The 17000-nt window shown below is 39.9% G+C and overlaps 1 protein-coding gene across 1 annotated transcript; it reads right to left on the minus strand.

The window, feature by feature from the left end:
* On the minus strand, positions 1–15818 carry LOC110961730 (potassium channel subfamily K member 4). Its single transcript, XM_022209447.2, has 8 exons — positions 15511–15818; positions 13738–13867; positions 13194–13470; positions 4270–4384; positions 3982–4142; positions 3693–3879; positions 1247–1389; positions 1–1163 (listed from the first exon to the last, which is right to left on the minus strand). The coding sequence occupies exons 3-8, from the start codon at positions 13380–13382 to the stop codon at positions 594–596; spliced, it is 1365 nt and encodes a 454-aa protein (XP_022065139.1). The 5' UTR covers positions 13383–13470; positions 13738–13867; positions 15511–15818; the 3' UTR covers positions 1–593.
* Positions 15819–17000: the final 1182 nt, after the last annotated feature.

A 17000-nucleotide genomic window follows, 5' to 3' on the forward strand; every position in this document is an offset into this window, starting at 1 on the left:
TTCAGATTTCATTTAAAAAATCTTTATTACATGTATGCAACGCAGTAATATTAATGCATTTGGCCATCAAAATGCAACTATTATGGTGGTATACAGGGTTTAAAAATGATTGTGTTACATACCAAAAAGAGCATGTTTAGTACCCGTGTAACTGTTGGCAGGATTCAGGAGCGACTGTCTCAGACCAAAGAAACCTCTTTTTTAACATCGCCAGGTTCCTCACTACATGGGTTTTGGCTGCAGTATTTGGATTAGTAAAAAGCGTGTTTTCTCATTTTGACAGAGTGGTAGTGCAATTCAGTCATGACCCAGTAGAGAGCAGTAACTCCTCACAAAGTAAAGGGAACATTGGCATAAAAATCACTTCATCTTCTTTGATTGAGGCATACAAACTCACATGCTAAGAGCATTAAATGCAAACCACAAGTGGCTAAGGCTTCAGCAATTCATCTTAAGTGTCTGCGAGTAAGCAGTGTATATGCACAAACAAATTGTCAGAGTGAGAACTCCTCTGTCAACAATACTCCAAACATCTCACGTCTCTCAAGTTGATACCTGTGCAATCAGCGGAGTCTCTGCAATCAGCTTTAAACTTAAGGCTTCAGTGGTAGATCTAGAACAGGTTTGGGGTTTCCATTTGGCTGCTTCTTGTTACCGTTGGAGCCGTTGATTTTGGGGCTTCTCTGTGGTACAGGCCTTCTGTGGCGTCTCCTCTTTGGTGGACGAAGTTTGGGTTGTGTAGTGTCCAGCAGAGGATCCAAATGTACTTTCCCACTCTGAGCGTCTGAAGACTCATCAATAAATGCGAGGTTCTCCCCAAAGTAGTCCAGAGGCTGAGATAGGTGGGGAGCCTCCTTCTCAGGCTCTGCAGGTTTTTCTTCAGGTACTCGCTCCGTCTGAGTGGCCTGAGAGTCTGATTCTGATCCAGAACCTGATTCGTTGGAGGAATAAGAGGAGGAAGAAGATCCAGATTCTGTTTGACTCCCTTGCTGCTCTTCTTTCGCTTCAGGACCCCCATTGGCTGAGGCGGTGTGACTGTGGCTGTGAGTTCCATGGCGGCGCTTTCTCCGGCGTCGTTTGAAGGGATCATCGATTTTTCCTGGAATGCGAAAGTCCACTGACATGTTCTGGATGTTTCTGGCATGGGCACGCAGCTCCTCCATCTGAGAGAAGAGGATAAAGCCAGAGATGATGGAGAGGAAGTGGTGGAAACATGATACATCAAACATGAGGGGACAGACTGTACCTCAGCTCTGGTTTTCTTAGAGAGAACCCGGAGCCAGTTTCCAATCATGGTCAGGATTGATGCAAAGTATGCGAGACCCAGCAGGATCCAGAACCACACCAAAGGCTTGTACCAGTGGTCGCTACCTGCATTTCCGGAATCGCCTTTGAAAGAAACACACAGAAAACAAATCAGTGGACAAAGACAACACATCTGTCCACCCTTTTCTATGGAGTAAATAAACAGCTAAGATAAGAGACACTATACAGTGTCTATATACACTATATAATCAATAATTCATGTCTCACAAGAAAATCATCATGAATAATTAATGCCATTGTCTGTGCTAAGTGAACTTACTGCATTACAAGTGACAGCTGTATTTATGGATGACTAATTAAGTTATACTGGCTACTTATCTACAGATCAATAAATTCAACAACAAAGCGAAAATGTGAAAAAGCAAACAGATGACACTGAAACTGTGAGTTCATCTCAGCTGTGTTGTACAAACAGCAAAATGTCAATTGTTATATTACAGCATGTCCACTGATAGGGAGCTATCAGCAGTGTCGAAATACCCTCTTCTTTAAAAAGAAACTCTGCAGGCTCTTTAGCGTGGATGTATGGGTGCCCGCTGGTATGAGAAGGTGTCACAGTGGTTAACCTCACTTCACCTCTGATGTGGCCTCCAGGCAAAAATAAACCTCCTCTGCATTCAGAAACAGTGACGGCTGAATTAGTTATTTGGGGACTTGAGGAAAACCCAGGCTTCTCTCATGCTGTATTATCTGAATAGTGTCTTTATATTCAGCTGTTTTACTGCATTTTACAGGGTATCCCTATAGTCTGGACACATAGGAAATCTCATTAGCTATAATTCTTTTGTCTCTGCAAATTAAATATGGCTTTGTTGAAAGAAAGAGTTGAACTGACGAAGGTGGTTAAAAAGTTTAAAGAAATGGACAAAGCCTGTTCTGGATGACCAAATGTATCAGCTGAAACTAAAGAATTGGCTAAAATTCATGCTCGTCACAAAAAATCACTTCCCTAACCCTAATTCTAACCATATCTTTTGATATGTACATCCTTCACATCCACCTAGAAGTATCAGTTTAACTCTTTCTTCTTTTGACAAAGCCATATGTAAGCTGTGGAGGCAAAAAACAATTATAGTTAATGAGATTTCCTATTTTTCTAGACTTCAGAGACACCCTGTATTATATGATGTAATGTTCTTAAATAATCAACTCAAATGTATGGAAATTTGTCTAAATAAGTCGCACCTCTTAACCAATTGCAATATTAAAATAATTCAATTTTTCAATAATTATCATTGAGTAGTATAATTATTAGTCCATTCTATATCATTAGCGAGCTACTCGTTATTTTTGTGGGGGTTTTCATGAACGTGCACTGAGAGTTTTGCAATTAAACCTGGGAACTGCAAAGTGTTACCGGAGGCATTTGTTGTAATCTTCAATGAAAGTCTCTCTTTATATCCCATCAGGAGTCGGAAAGATAAGTATTCTGATAATTAGATCAATTCTGCTATCTGTGGCAGTCACATGCATGTAAAAAGGTCATTCAATCGTTGCCTTTGGTTTGCATGAATTGACTGGATGACCTATCTAACTATTCACACTTTACTGGAGTCTACCGGACATGCTGTAGCACATATTTCAGTTCTAATCTGCAAACATATTGCACTGCTACACAAAGCTAGAATAATAGACAGTAGAGGAAAACACTATGAACCCAGAAAGTTTAGATAAAGCAAATTCACGTCTACACTAGTGTATGTTTTTAAAACTGGCAACAGCTGCAGGAGTCATAAGGCCTGAAAAGCAACAATATGCATGGTTGCTCTTCGTTTTTTGTCGGAGGAGGTAATTATCTGGTTCATTTTGTTTTGTTGGGGCAGAGTTATTGGTTATAGTAAAGAAAACATGATGTTTGTAGCTTCCATTCTCCGTACTCTATATCCACCAAATCTCCGTTAGTCCTCCAGCTGTTCCCAGGTGTTTTAATGACTGTAGCAGGAGACCTGAAAGGAGGTGGTTGAGTTGTTGCTATGATGCTTTCAATATCTACCCTACTTCTATTTTTTTTACAGTCCTGCATATCTTAGCTTTATTCTAGTTTGTGTAAAACGCATATTGTGTTGAATCCGTCTGATGCTGTGCAAAATAGCACACTGATTAATGCTAGTTTGACCAGGATTTCAGTAATGACAATATTTGCTCTAGTAGTGGCGACTGACAGTGATGTACAGTATGTTAGAATGGGAGTAAAGTTTTTGTTTTATATCTAAACATTTAGCAACTATGGCCTTCAGAAGCACTTATTTTAAACCCTACACTGCCTCGTCCACCCTGAGAAAAAGGGTGTTTTTCATTTGTCTGTGCACACCACTGGGAACGATGCCAAGAAACGCAATGTGGGTGGTTGATGAGCAGTTCTATACCTGCAACATAGTCCCCAAACCCCACTGTGGTCAAAGTGATAACCACAAAATAAGCCGACTCCAGGAGGCTCCACTTTTCCACCTCTTGAAAAACCAGGATGGGCACCGCAACAAAGAGCAGGCAGCCGAGCAGGATGGACAGGACAGCAGAGATCACACGCACAATGGTGGGACTGACCCGCCATTTCTGTCAGCAGGGCGAAACAACACAGCAGGATGTGACGCATACAGGAAAATACAAAGGCAGTGAAATGAAAGAAGACTTGCAGTTGTAGTTTAAGGGTCCGACCAGGAAGAGCGTCTCTATTTTGGCAATAGCTTTCCTCAGCCCAGTACCCAGATGGTCTCCGACTCCAGCGAGCAGGATACCAAACATTGGGATTCCCACCAGGGCATAAAAAATGCAAAACAGCTGCCCTCCTTCTGTCTTAGGGGAAATGTTTCCAAAACCTGGACATTTGGACACATGAGGGAGAAGAACAAGTGATTTAAAGACACAAAACATAAAGAGATTCCCATCACAAAATACATCATCAGATTTGAATTAGTGATCTTAAACACTCCACTGGAAACCCACCAATGGTTGTGATGATGGTCCCTGAGAAAAAAAAGGCACTGGCCAGATCCCATTTGCTGACAAAGCTAGTGTTGCTCGAAGGATCCACACCGGCGCCGACAGCCTCCTCCACCTCCTGGAATGGGATGGTGGAGAAGAGTTTACTGGGTAATTTATCAAATACTTCAGTGATCGATGTTTATTTGGACAATAAAAACAGAGATTAACAAATTATGAAGTGATTTCAAATCGTATAAGTGAGATTATTTCTGGAAAGTGCATTGTCATGATCAAAAGCAGGCAGGCGGTGACTAAGACAGTGAAGGCTCCATTCTGTCCAAAGTTTATCGAACCACTGCCAGCACAGATAATCTAATTCACTGATCCGATTATCTGTTTTGTGTCGATTGGCACTCCAAGGCATTTGTTAACTGTGAATTTAAACCTGAGTATGATGAAGTTACGAATTAACGTGGTCTTCACAGACATCATTATATCTAATAAATTAGAGGTTTATGATCATGGAGACAAGTCTCTGTCTGCTTTATCCTGTCAATTGAAGTGAAGCTTCCAAGTGCAGGATTTGGGAGATAGTGAACGTCTAATGCTTTCCAGTTGTATCTCTGCTTTAACCCTCTGAAGTGAACCCCAAGCAGTATGTTAGAGTTTTGTTTTTTGTTTTTTTTTTGTCCTGTCACATTTTTACTCACTATGAGCTTATTTTTCATTGCAATATGAAGTGCTGCACTTCTATGGAAACAGAATGGCTGGAAAAATGAGTCCAGTGTAACACGCCTAAATTGAAAAAGTACATTCTCATTAAAAGAAAGATTATTCATTGTACAATTTAGGAGAAAAACACATGTAACACAATGTTTTTCACACTACCCTCCATGTCAACATTAGGAAGATGCTTCACCATGCTGAATACATTTTCCAACAATTTCCTGACCTCAGTATTATTTTTGACCCATGCTGCATTTATCTTGTCATTCAAGTATTTTTTTAATCTTCTCTTGTCTTTCTCTTGGTCTTAGCACATTAATTTTGTTTTTAACAGAATCCGCAAGCAGTATTTTTGACATTTTTTTTTACAAGAGACATGTAGACTAAAATGTTTTTGATAAAAATATCAAGAGTTCAAGCTTGTGTTTGCTTAATTTTCATTACAGAGCTGTGCATCACACATGTTTATTTTAAGGACTGTGACAAAGTTGAAAATCCAATTATTCTGTTTTTACAGTTTTTGGTGTGATTAATGGTGATTTTTTAAACAACAAGCTTTTCAAAGCATTTCCATCTTAGACAGCCGGTAACAGTAAAAACTTTGACTATTAGGAGCTCTGTGCATACTCGCCTGTATTTTTAATAAACGCAAGAAAACACTGTGGTCAGGTTTGTGTCTTGAATTGGTAGGAATATGATAATGGAAGCTTTTTTTAACTCCTTGAAAGTATCAAGTTGAACGAGAAGAATTTGGGATCACAGATCAAATTATGAGATTAGTCTTGTGCGCCTCAGTCTCAGCCAAAAATAAAACAAATACAAGTGAAACACACCAATTTCACAACAATATCTAGCCACGCAATTATTTTAAAGTGCATGACACGCAAAGAAAATTCTTGTTTAATAAAGTGAAATTATACACCGGCAAGACTGACACTATTTTTGCTTGTGTTCAGAGATTTTTGCTTGAAATAGATTTCAAGACTTTAAGCCACATTTCACCCGAAATGAATCTGTATGTTGTTTGCCACTTAATTATTTTGTCAAGTATTTGTCCATCGCATGCTCCTGGACCTCAGGGAACTGTTGGCTTTTCAAACATTTGACTATCTCTGAAAATGGTGCTCATTGATAAACCAAATGATTCATAATGATGACACTTGGTAGTCATGTTTATAATGAATATTGAATATAATGAATTGAAACAGATCAGTCACATAGAAAAGTCAGACCACCCCTACATTTCTCACACCTTAAAATCCCTAAAATTGGAATCAAAAAGTTCCAGATTTTACGCCAAAGATTCAGGCCTTCTTGGGGAATGACAGGTGGAACCTCGACCTCTACTATTCTCTTGGCTATAGACCCTTTAATGACCCACGTCACGAATGACGTCACAGCTTTAGCTGGAGGCAAAAGAGGAAGCCCGCGGCCGTGACCGAAAGGCGAAAGACTGAGGGACTAGGCTCTATCAACTTTTCTAAAATGTCATCCTGCTGTGTTTTTGGATGCCAGAATAGGAGGAATGACATTGGCGAACGCAAATTAAAGTTTTATAGGATTCCACCGAACACTCGTGCTCAGAGGGAACGAAGACAGTTGTGGCTAAATGCACTGAGGCGAAAAGACTGGACAGAGACGATCAGCTGCAGTCAATTCCAGCCATTTTCAGTACAAAAAATCGCTAATATTCTATTTATAAATAAAAAATATTCAATTAAATTCAATTCAATTCAGCTTTATTCCAGACACCGGGTCCAAATCAGGTGTAAACTAACCGTGACGTCACCCGTTGGTTTCAACACCGAGAAAATGAAGCCCGGATTTTGCTACTTCCTGGTCGCCGTTTTGGATTTTTTGGAGCCAGTGACATAAAAAGCATCATCAAATACGCTGGACCGGAGAGCAACTAGGGGCAGGATTGGCTGAGGACTCTCTTATCCCGCCCACGTTTTACCGCAGAGGCTTCTGTTGCTGTCCATTAAGTATAGCCACGCCCCCTGGCTCCGCCAACTTTAACGATTTATTTAAAATTCAGTATTGATTTATTTTAATATCGGCCACCTGATCTCTCATTTTGACCATGAAAACTAACGGGAATAAAATCCTGAGCTGTAGAAAATCAGTCTATCAAATTTTATTTTCTCCAAAAATGAATTGGGGTCTATGGAGAAAAAGCTTCTTGGAGCCAACCCTAGTGAATGGCGTGATATTGCAAGTTTTTGACACTTCCGGGTTGGCTTCAATTCTGGAGCCAGATGCGACGTCCATTATATATACAGTCTATGGTCCAAATACACACCCTAAGAACAAGGACACAACAAAACAGAAAAAAATACAATCAAAAACAATAACCCGTTAAATATGACGAGAAATACAGGGAATACTGGACGCGCATCGCGAGGTGCATTTCCTTGAAAACGACCGATTCGTGGATTATATACCTACTTCAAGACATGTTTTGGACAAAATAGTTTACTGGCTTGTTTTGTCTGGATGTCCAAGGTTGGATTATGGCCGTTTTTTGTGGAATATTTTCATCTGTGTGTAATAATGAACCCGGAAATGTGAGTGTACGTTGAAGCCGTGTACAGAGAAAGGATGGATGGATATTCGTTGTTTGCCGGACAAATGTGTTTATATTACCCGCTGTGGTAATCACATCTGAAAGTGGTTTATACCGGCGGATTCATGAGAATCTAAGCTTTCCATCGGCGTATAGTGTTTGTATAATCGCGTTTGCAGCCTTCGGACATTCTTTAAATTCCTATGCATATTAGTAAGTGTACCGCCGGCGGTACACTGAAGTTTAACGGGTCAAAAATGCTCGAGTTTGCAGCGCAAACTATATACTCCCAGTCCCGCTTGACTTCTCGCTCCGCTTTTGCCTCCAGCATAAGCCCCGCCCACAAAAACGTCACAATGTTTGTAAACAAATAAAGGGTCTATTAAAGTGCATGGTATCTCATGCTATGAGAGGTCTCTAACGCCTTTAGAATAATAGGTTGTGAATATTAAAGTGTCTGGCAAGACATTTCAAAAGGCCTCAAAATTATTTTCAATTAACCATTTTACTCAGGAAAATGGACTTGCTGAGAGGAGCAAATTCACATTGGAATGAGTCAAAAAGAACAAAGTGTGCTGTAATGCAAGCTCACGTCAACTATCCTAATCCTGTACCACATTTTAGCTATAATGAAAACACTTAAGGCACATTATGTGAGAGTATTTTTAACACTAATATTGTAAATAATATAAAATGTCAGATTTAATTATGTGATAGTGGTGTTGGTACTGTCTTCTCACCTTTCAATCACATGCCCTGCACCTCTTCATCGAGCAAGCTCAACTACTGCTACGAGATTTAGCTAAGTAGCTCCTGATAGCCAAACAAAAACCAATGCTAAAGTTATTGTGACTATAACTGCTGCTATTAAGAAACAAAAACAAGCACCTCCTTTATAGTTATTTAGCATTACCTAGCAGCACATGCAACAATTGAGTAATAAATCAAGTTTCTAGCCTGCTAGCTAGTGACATTAGCAATTGTGCTAAATTAGAGTTTTAAAGTTATAGGGGGTTTAGTTAATATATCAGCGTACAGTTTTGATTTACAGCCGCAACCTGTAGTTGTCTATTTTAGAATAACTTTCCTATAAATGTTCTAGACAATAGGAGGTAACTGGTTCAATTTGGCTGTCAGTTTTTACATTTTCTAAAATAGACACACAGTATTTACACTTATGGGGATATTTATATTTAGAACTTAACTTCACTACTAAATGGATGTTATTCAGTAATTCAAAATTTTTAAATATTTCTTCATGTATTTTAAATATTCACATTGAAATGTGCAAAAGTAATTTTGAACAAGCTGATAACACTATTTTAATATCTGTCAACAATACATGGTTTGTGACTTTTAACAAATCGGAACAGCTTTATTTACAGTTGCAATGAACATTCTACGTTTTATATTTTAGTAGTTTACTATATTAGGTTTAATATATTTACCCTCTGGATCCTAAGCAGTTTCTGTTTTTTTGTTTATTTGCTTGCCTCTCTTCTTTTTTTTTGTTTGTCAAATTTTTCGTCACTGTGGAATTTTTTTTTTACTACAATGTAAAGTCCTGCACCTCTATGAAAACAGAACACCCATGCCTCGTGGTAAAGAGAGCAGATAAATGTGTTTTGTGAGGTATGAGACAATATAATGCAATAAATTATTTAAAATCTAAAAACAAAGATTCAATTGCCTTTATCATTAAAAAAAAAACTGGAATCAGCAGGTCCAACATTTTTTCATGTTAACAGTGTTAGGAAATAACTGACCACAGAGTAAAGATATTTTAGTACTTTCACTATTAATTTCTTTCTATACTTTCTCCTGTCTGCTCAGTGTACACACAGACTGCAGTTCAGCCCAAAAGTTCCTGATTTTCTGTCACATGACTTCTGGTTACAGTAAAGTGTCCAATGACTCGGTGGTGTGTTTAAGCAGAGAATCTCAGACTGGGTTTGGGGGTTCAAAGGGTTAATATTATATTCCACTCCTGACATTAATCCTTTGCATGTTTCAAATGTTAACTGTGTGCTCTCACATGTGAAAGTCTGTCTCTCATCCTCTTGCTTGTGCCAGGAAGGTGTAAATCACAGCTCTCAGATTCTTCGGTGGGGGCCTTGAAGCGCTTCTTTAGTGTATAAAGCTCCTTACAACAGTTAGGCAAATCTCAGTGAGTGTGACCCCAGCTTCTCTGCTTCTGCTCTCTGTAAGATGAAGTGTGACTTTATACCTTTGGCTCTTGTCCAGGAAGGCATAAGTCTTGTATAGATATGCATGGATTTTAAAATGGTTTTGGTTAACTATACATTGCAGAGGCTCACATGATGGGCAGATGGGCACATCCCAGGCTTGGGCACTATCACAATATTAATGCACACTATGGAATTTAGAAATCCCAGTAAAACATACCGAACGTTTTCCACTAAAGTGTTGCTAAGACAGTCTTTTAATGTTGGGAACATTTGAGGGTCAGATCCAATGATGTGTGACAAGAAAGTTTTGCCAAATGCAGCAAACAAATTGTTGTCAAGGGCTGCCCAGAAATACCTCTGCATATGTGCTTCAAGTGCAGGATCTCAATAAATATTCATTAAACCAGGGAATACAGTCACCCCACAATGCCCTCGGCTGAAGCCAGACAAAGTAAATATGGTTGTCTTCCTGGAAGTATAACCAGGACAATTACATCCACTTTACTTGCACTGTTTGCTCATTTAAACAAATAAAGTCCATTGTCTTGCATTTCATAAATGTTTTCTTTTGTTTTTCTTTTAATAATTGTCATCCTCTATCTTAATGTCTTTGTAAAGCACTTTGAATCACCTCGTTGCTGAAATGTGCTATATAAATAAATTTGCCTTGCCTTGCCTTGCCTATACACAAGACAATGGAGTGTGGTGCACACCTGGCTTTGATATAACAAGGATTTTTGTCCTACACTAAAAAGAAACAAACTAAACATTTAACTGGATTGCTGTGACCAACATTGTTCTTAGCAAAAAAAAAAACATTACTGAAAATGTTAAAGTACATCTTTTCTTTTACATATAAGTATTCAAAGAGGGAGGAAAAGAACATAATTTAAGTCATCTTTATCTTTTGAAAAGACTCTTTCTTCTTTTAGTGTTATTCAGCAAAAACTTAATGAGGTCTAACCTAAATTATTTCCATACATCTGGCTGTTTGCACTTTTTCATTAGACGGCCTGCATTGAGCTAAACAATTAGCCAAAGGTCCTTCTTCCTAGATTAAAACTATCTTGAATTGAAAATGGTATATTCTTCCCACTTTTTATTCCCACTATTATTATTCCTCCACAGCAATGACAGACAGGACTGGATGGATTTCACATTTTCCTGATATTGAACTGGTGACACTAATCTTGACTCTTTACGCCGGTCATCTTTGTATCTCAGCTAACTGTCTGGATCCTCTGTTCTGCTTGTTTGAAGGAGTGAAGGATCAGCATTTTAAAATTTGTAGACAAGCTGCAGCAACATCCATATTCAAAGCACTGTCTACTGGCATGGCTACAACTTTGTGTTCTATGAGAATCAACTATTGGCCAAGCAGGACCTAGACTTACACATTTTACTTACACAAGTGTTTACTACAAACTAATATGTTGTATGAGCCTGGACAGTCATGGATGTTAACTGTTGCTCAGCTGGGTGGCAGAAGCACACGACCAGGTGGTAATTCTAGTTAGTTTCATGTATCACTGAATCTAACTGTCTGTGTCTCTCTTCCTTGTATATTTTAACAATTGTGCATCTGATCTGCTTAAAACCTTGTAGGTCCATTGCTAAGGACCTCGAGAACCCGCCCAACCTCAAAACTGCCACCACCTATCTGATCTGCTTCAAACTCTAAACTAAACCTCCTTGGGTCCTTAGTGATACACCCACCAACTTTAAAACAGAGCAGAGCCACCATTGTCGAGATATGTGAGGAACAGTTAGACAAACACAGAAATTCCTGGAATTATTGTTAAAAGAATCATCCATTCACTGATGATATTATGAACAAGATACAAATATCGTCATCCACCTTTTACTCTTTTGATTAAATGATTAAAATCCTTCATAATTTCTGTTTTCTGGACACCTATGTACAATCCACCGCACCTACAGATGTCGAAGAGTCCTTGACACCGAACCTGGAGTTGCTTCCAATGGCAGGCAGGCACCTTGTATGGCAGCGCTGTCACCATTGGTGTGTGAATGTGTGTGAATGGGTGAATGAGAAACACATAGCGAAGTGTTTTGAGTGTCACTGAGGTAAAAGGGCACTACAGAAGTGCAAACTTTACCATTTACTGGACTGAATGCACTAAGGGAATGTGGCATATCTCTTATCAGCTTCCTTTGAAGTCATCAGTCAAGAGTAAAATGTGGCCTCCTTGACTAAAGGTTCATTTGGTTTACTTCTGTCCTGTCCCTCAGTTGCTTTAACCTTTCTGCAAATGTCAGCTGCTGCATCTATAGATCACTTTGCAAGCTAAAACAGTAATTTACAATGTTCATTCTGGAGTGAGGACAGGCATCTCAGGATCACAACACAGCTGCCAACGCCGGCTCGTAATGCTCAACTTGAGCACGGATCAGCTTTCATGCACCGACACACACGCTAGAGCGGACTCATCCTTACATATCTGCTCTGACCACACCTGTTATCCGGACCACAGTCATGCTGCACGGCTCCACAGGTTCATCTACTACCTGCACTGACCACAGATCCAAAGCATGGCGAGGTATTACCGTCAGATCAAACAACTTTCCAGTGGATATGAAATATGAAGCAGAGGCAGTTATCTATCAGACACTCGGCCAGAAAGTATTTTTAGTTACAAGAGCTGGTCAGTTTCAAAGATTTAGCTCCTGGTTAGAGTTTGTTTATGTGTAAATAACAACAACAACTGAGTGCACACTGGCAGAGTCACCTTAAACTGCCTGGTGGGCTGCTGTATGTAGAAGAAGTATCACTATAATACTAAAGTAAATACTGAATTTTGTGGCAATTTCAATTTCCTGAACATACAAAAGTAACAAAAAAGATGACTTTTATATATTGAAAAGTCAAGTAATTCAACATGATAGTGAACAGAAGACATTGCGATGAGTCACAAGTCACGTTAATGCAGGTTAATTACTTTTTAGTTGTTACCAATGAACACTACCACCAAGGGTTTCCATAACTTATAAAAAATGGTTATACCAACATTATAGTGATAAAACACTCCCTGCTATGGAATATTGTTGCTTTTTTGTGAAATACTGAATATCTTATGTGTCTTTAAGTCTGTAAAAATACCTAAAATTATGCAATTTGAGACAGAAAATTGTATAGTATAATCATATACAACTTGTACTGAGGATTTAATCTGTGATGAGACACCAAAATACAGTAGATATTAAGTCATTTTAGGAAGAAACAGGTTAAAAAGAGCTGGGCGTTGCTGCTGTAAATAATTTAAAACTGGCACAAAAGCAGTCGTAGTGTGTAACTGGTATATTCATGCCCTTTTGAAAACACATGAGGTTCCATAAGCTGATGCCCCACCCACTCCAAACTGTAAAAAGAGGAAGTACTTTCAAATATTCCAAAATAAAGCCCAACTGATGAGTGGCTCCTGTCAGGACAGGATCTGCTGTACCTTTACGAGGACATACAGCTTGTCCTTGTCGATGCAGGTGAAGTTTGCCAGGAAACCCTCGAGGGTGTCCTGCAGCTGCATGTGCTTGCCTTCCTCCCGTGGAGCCTCCAGGGCGCGAAACACCACAGCTCCCAGCACCAAGTAGAGAAGCACCCCCGTAAGGATGGCGAGCAGAGTGGAGCAGCGCATGGCTACACCTCCACCCAGTCCGAAGGCAGACTGCTGCTTCTCTAGATCAGCCTCGGTGCTGGTGTGGCCTGGATCCCAGCTGCTGCAGCTGAAACATCAACAACCACACACAGGTTTCATCGTGACCACAGCAGCCCAGGATGAACACACGCCTGCAGCCGCTGGCCTATTAGCTGCACACCAGGCATTAAATGGACTCTGGCCTCACCGCACTGCTGACACACACTAAGTCCAACATGCAGGATAAAAAGCCTTTCTTCTTCTTTAAACAGATATGACTGCATGGCTGTCTATAAAAATAAACCATCTGTGTCGTGAATACACAGACAGGTGCGACCACAATAGCTGAGCTCACCTGTCAGCCCGGCTCAGTTGGCCACGCTTTCGTCTTTTCCAGTCCTTCTTTTCACCGGGTCTGAGGATGGAGTCCCTGGATCCGTAACCACTGGGGAGCCCGTCCCCTTCACACTCTGAAGGAGGGGACACTGAATACACAGACACACATTTTCTTATCCAGTTCAATGCATTTACAGCCATGGTCATAAGTTTGGACACAGCATGACTTACTATGTCTGTTTTGATATCTATTACAGAACATAACTAATATTTTTTGACAGCACCAGTTTAATTAGTCAACAAATCAACAAGGGATATAATATTATTAATAAATTCCAACAATTGGAACAACTTTGTTCCCAAAACATAATATTAGAAGAAAATAACAAAAAAAATGTAGTACTTTCACAACCGAATTCGGTAAGAATAACAAAATGACACCAAACTCTTTTGATGTTTTTTTTAAATATGAAACTTAATATAGTTCTTAGGAGTTGTGTACTGTATTGTAAGTGACAATTTTGTGGTATTTTCTAAGATTCACAAGTGTCATGGTACTTGTGTCCAAACTTATGGCCATGGCTGTACATTGCAGCAACACATTGGCTTTGTCAAAACCTTAAAAGCTGGTGAGGGAGTCAAGGACAGGCAACAAGGTGACGCTCTGAGGCGTGGCAGGACTACACTGGGTTGCTCATGTTGTTTTCGTCACCATCTTGGAAATACATGCACTGTAGCAGCCATTAAGTAGCAAGAACCTGAACTTTGGATGAAGAAAAGGGAGGATTCCCACCTCTAAAAAATAAGGATAAATAATGTTTTATTATCTTTTGTTCATGCTGATGGAGCAAAAACATATTAAAGTGCAGGTTTGTGGTGATGATGTTTGTCATTGTCGTCCCAAACAAAGAAGGCTTTGTCATATGAAGCTGAAATCATTGTCAGAATGTTGCACTTTAAAGCAATGGACTTGAGAAAGTTACAGAGATCCCAGATGCTCCCTTTGTGCCGGAAATTCAGAAATGATTTAAGAGGGAAGGGATTCATCATTCGGACCAGTAGGCCTGCCACTTCCAATTCATTTTGCATCACTGGGCGGCAAAAAAAAGAAAAGAATAAAAACCCCAACAAGCTCCCTTCTTCTAAAGATCGGTGACTGCAGCTCTTTAGTCAGCAGATCTGTTGGTCTTGATCCAAAATTAGAGCAATAAACTGTCACACGTTGACAGAAAATATGCACTTGCGCTCCAAGCAGTTTTACAGCTGCTGGGAAACACAAAGGGTCGGTCCACTTACTGAATTGAACACAACCACAAGTTGGCAGTACATGTAAAACTCTACATGTACTAGCACAAAATTACTACCTTGCAAAACCACAATGAACCATCAAAACACAACAAAACGTACTATGGTGTATGTGACAAAGGATACATATGTAGCAAAAAAAAAATGCTATTCAATACATTATTACAGCACATTTCCAACTACACACTGAAAAAGAAAATGTGGAGAGTCATGTGCATGAACTAAACAAGATTCATTATACTACAGCAGCCTGCTAATATGCAGCTTATCTACTGCATACACACCTCAGACCGTAACACAAAGTGCCAGAGTGATTATGCACCACTTGACAAAAGGAAATAGTAATATGCCTGCATTAAGTGCTGCAGCAGCAGCCGAAACATAGCCATCCACTTTATTACCACTTAGAGTCCCCTCGGGTCCATAAGATTCATGGCACTGACCAACATGCCAGACAGTCCAGATAGTCCAGACAGTGTGTGCTTACCTCAAAATGAAGGACCATAAGAATCCAGAGTCCCAGTCGCCTCATGCGGAGTGTTTCATGGGTTCAAGCCACCGCATACAGGGAGTGTGTGAGAGTACGAGTGTGTGTGAGTAGGGAGACTGGTGCTGAGAGGAAAAGATACTCAGTCAAACTGACTTTATATAGAGAGCGAGAGAGTGAATTAAAGAGAGAGAGAGCTGCCCAGATAAAGGTGGAGATTGGTGATGAAGCTTTTTGATTAATTTGCTTCTGTAGGTTTTTGTTTTCAAATGGACGTTCTCAGAAACACGTAACGCAGCTTATTGTGTCTTTCGCGTCAGTGTGTAATTTCAACGGTCAAATCATATTTTCCCCTGAGAATTAGTGTCAATATGTGTGTGTAAAGTGCAGCAGTAGTGGCTGGAGGCGTATATTCACATACAGTCGCGGTGAGTATCTCTGTGTGATCAGTTTTTTGACATTTATTGAGGTCTGATTGGTGTTTCCCTGCCGACTCTGCAGAGCTCAGCCAGACTTCACCCAGCCCTCAATATCCCATCTTCCTCACAAGCAAGAACTGCTGCTACTCCCTCTGTGTGAGTGTGTGTGTGTGTGTGTGTGTGTGTGTGTGTGTGTGTGTGTGTGTGTGTGTGTGTGTGTGTGTGTGTGTGTGTGTGTGTGTGTGTGTGTGTGTGTGTGTTTATAGGGGCGTGGATAAGGTTTCTCATGCAGATCCAGGAGGCTGAAGTGAACCCTCACACATCAAGAGTAACTGGGTCAAGGCTGCTGCAGATTTCACTCCTGGTTTTAAATTTTAATGCAGTTGTTAGATTAGTTACATTACTTACATCTCTGCAGACTGCTAAGTTGACTGAGCTGCAAGTTTGAATTATGCCATCATATCGCAGGAATAAATAAATCAATAAATCTATTTATTCACAAACGAAGGAAACAGCTCGACATTGCGCACAAACACGCCATCCTGTGCTTAGTGGGATCATCTTCACTGGGACAATCAGCTAAAACACACCTCCAACACTGCAGCAGATGAGCTGACCCTCACAATCAAGTGATCTAAAACACCTGAGATGATTTGCCCTTGACACAAAGTGAGGGAAAAGCAGCCAATGAAGTGTTTGGGATATGTGGGAACTCGTTACATCACGACACGGACATCAAGGCAAACAGTGGCAAAACTTCACACACACTCTCATTGCTGCTTCAATTAAAATAGAAATACACTAAAAACTCTTGAATATGCAGATCTATGAAGTCCCCATCCAAAGCTCTCCATTTGCTTCAGCTTGAGCACACCAGCTCACCTACAGTTCTGCTCAGACCCTGTACAACTCCCATACACTATAGGGTTGGTTCTGTATCTTTATTACCTACCTAAAAAAATAATTAAAGAGGATAGACTTTTTTATTACCTGCAGCACTTTGCAGTTACTAAATTGCTTCATTATTGTCAGTTGGAATATTCAGTAATATTCTGTGGTATTTTAAGAGTA

The sequence above is a fragment of the Acanthochromis polyacanthus genome, chromosome 17, assembly GCF_021347895.1.
Source record: "Acanthochromis polyacanthus isolate Apoly-LR-REF ecotype Palm Island chromosome 17, KAUST_Apoly_ChrSc, whole genome shotgun sequence".
In the NCBI taxonomy this organism is placed as follows: Eukaryota; Metazoa; Chordata; class Actinopteri; family Pomacentridae; genus Acanthochromis; species Acanthochromis polyacanthus.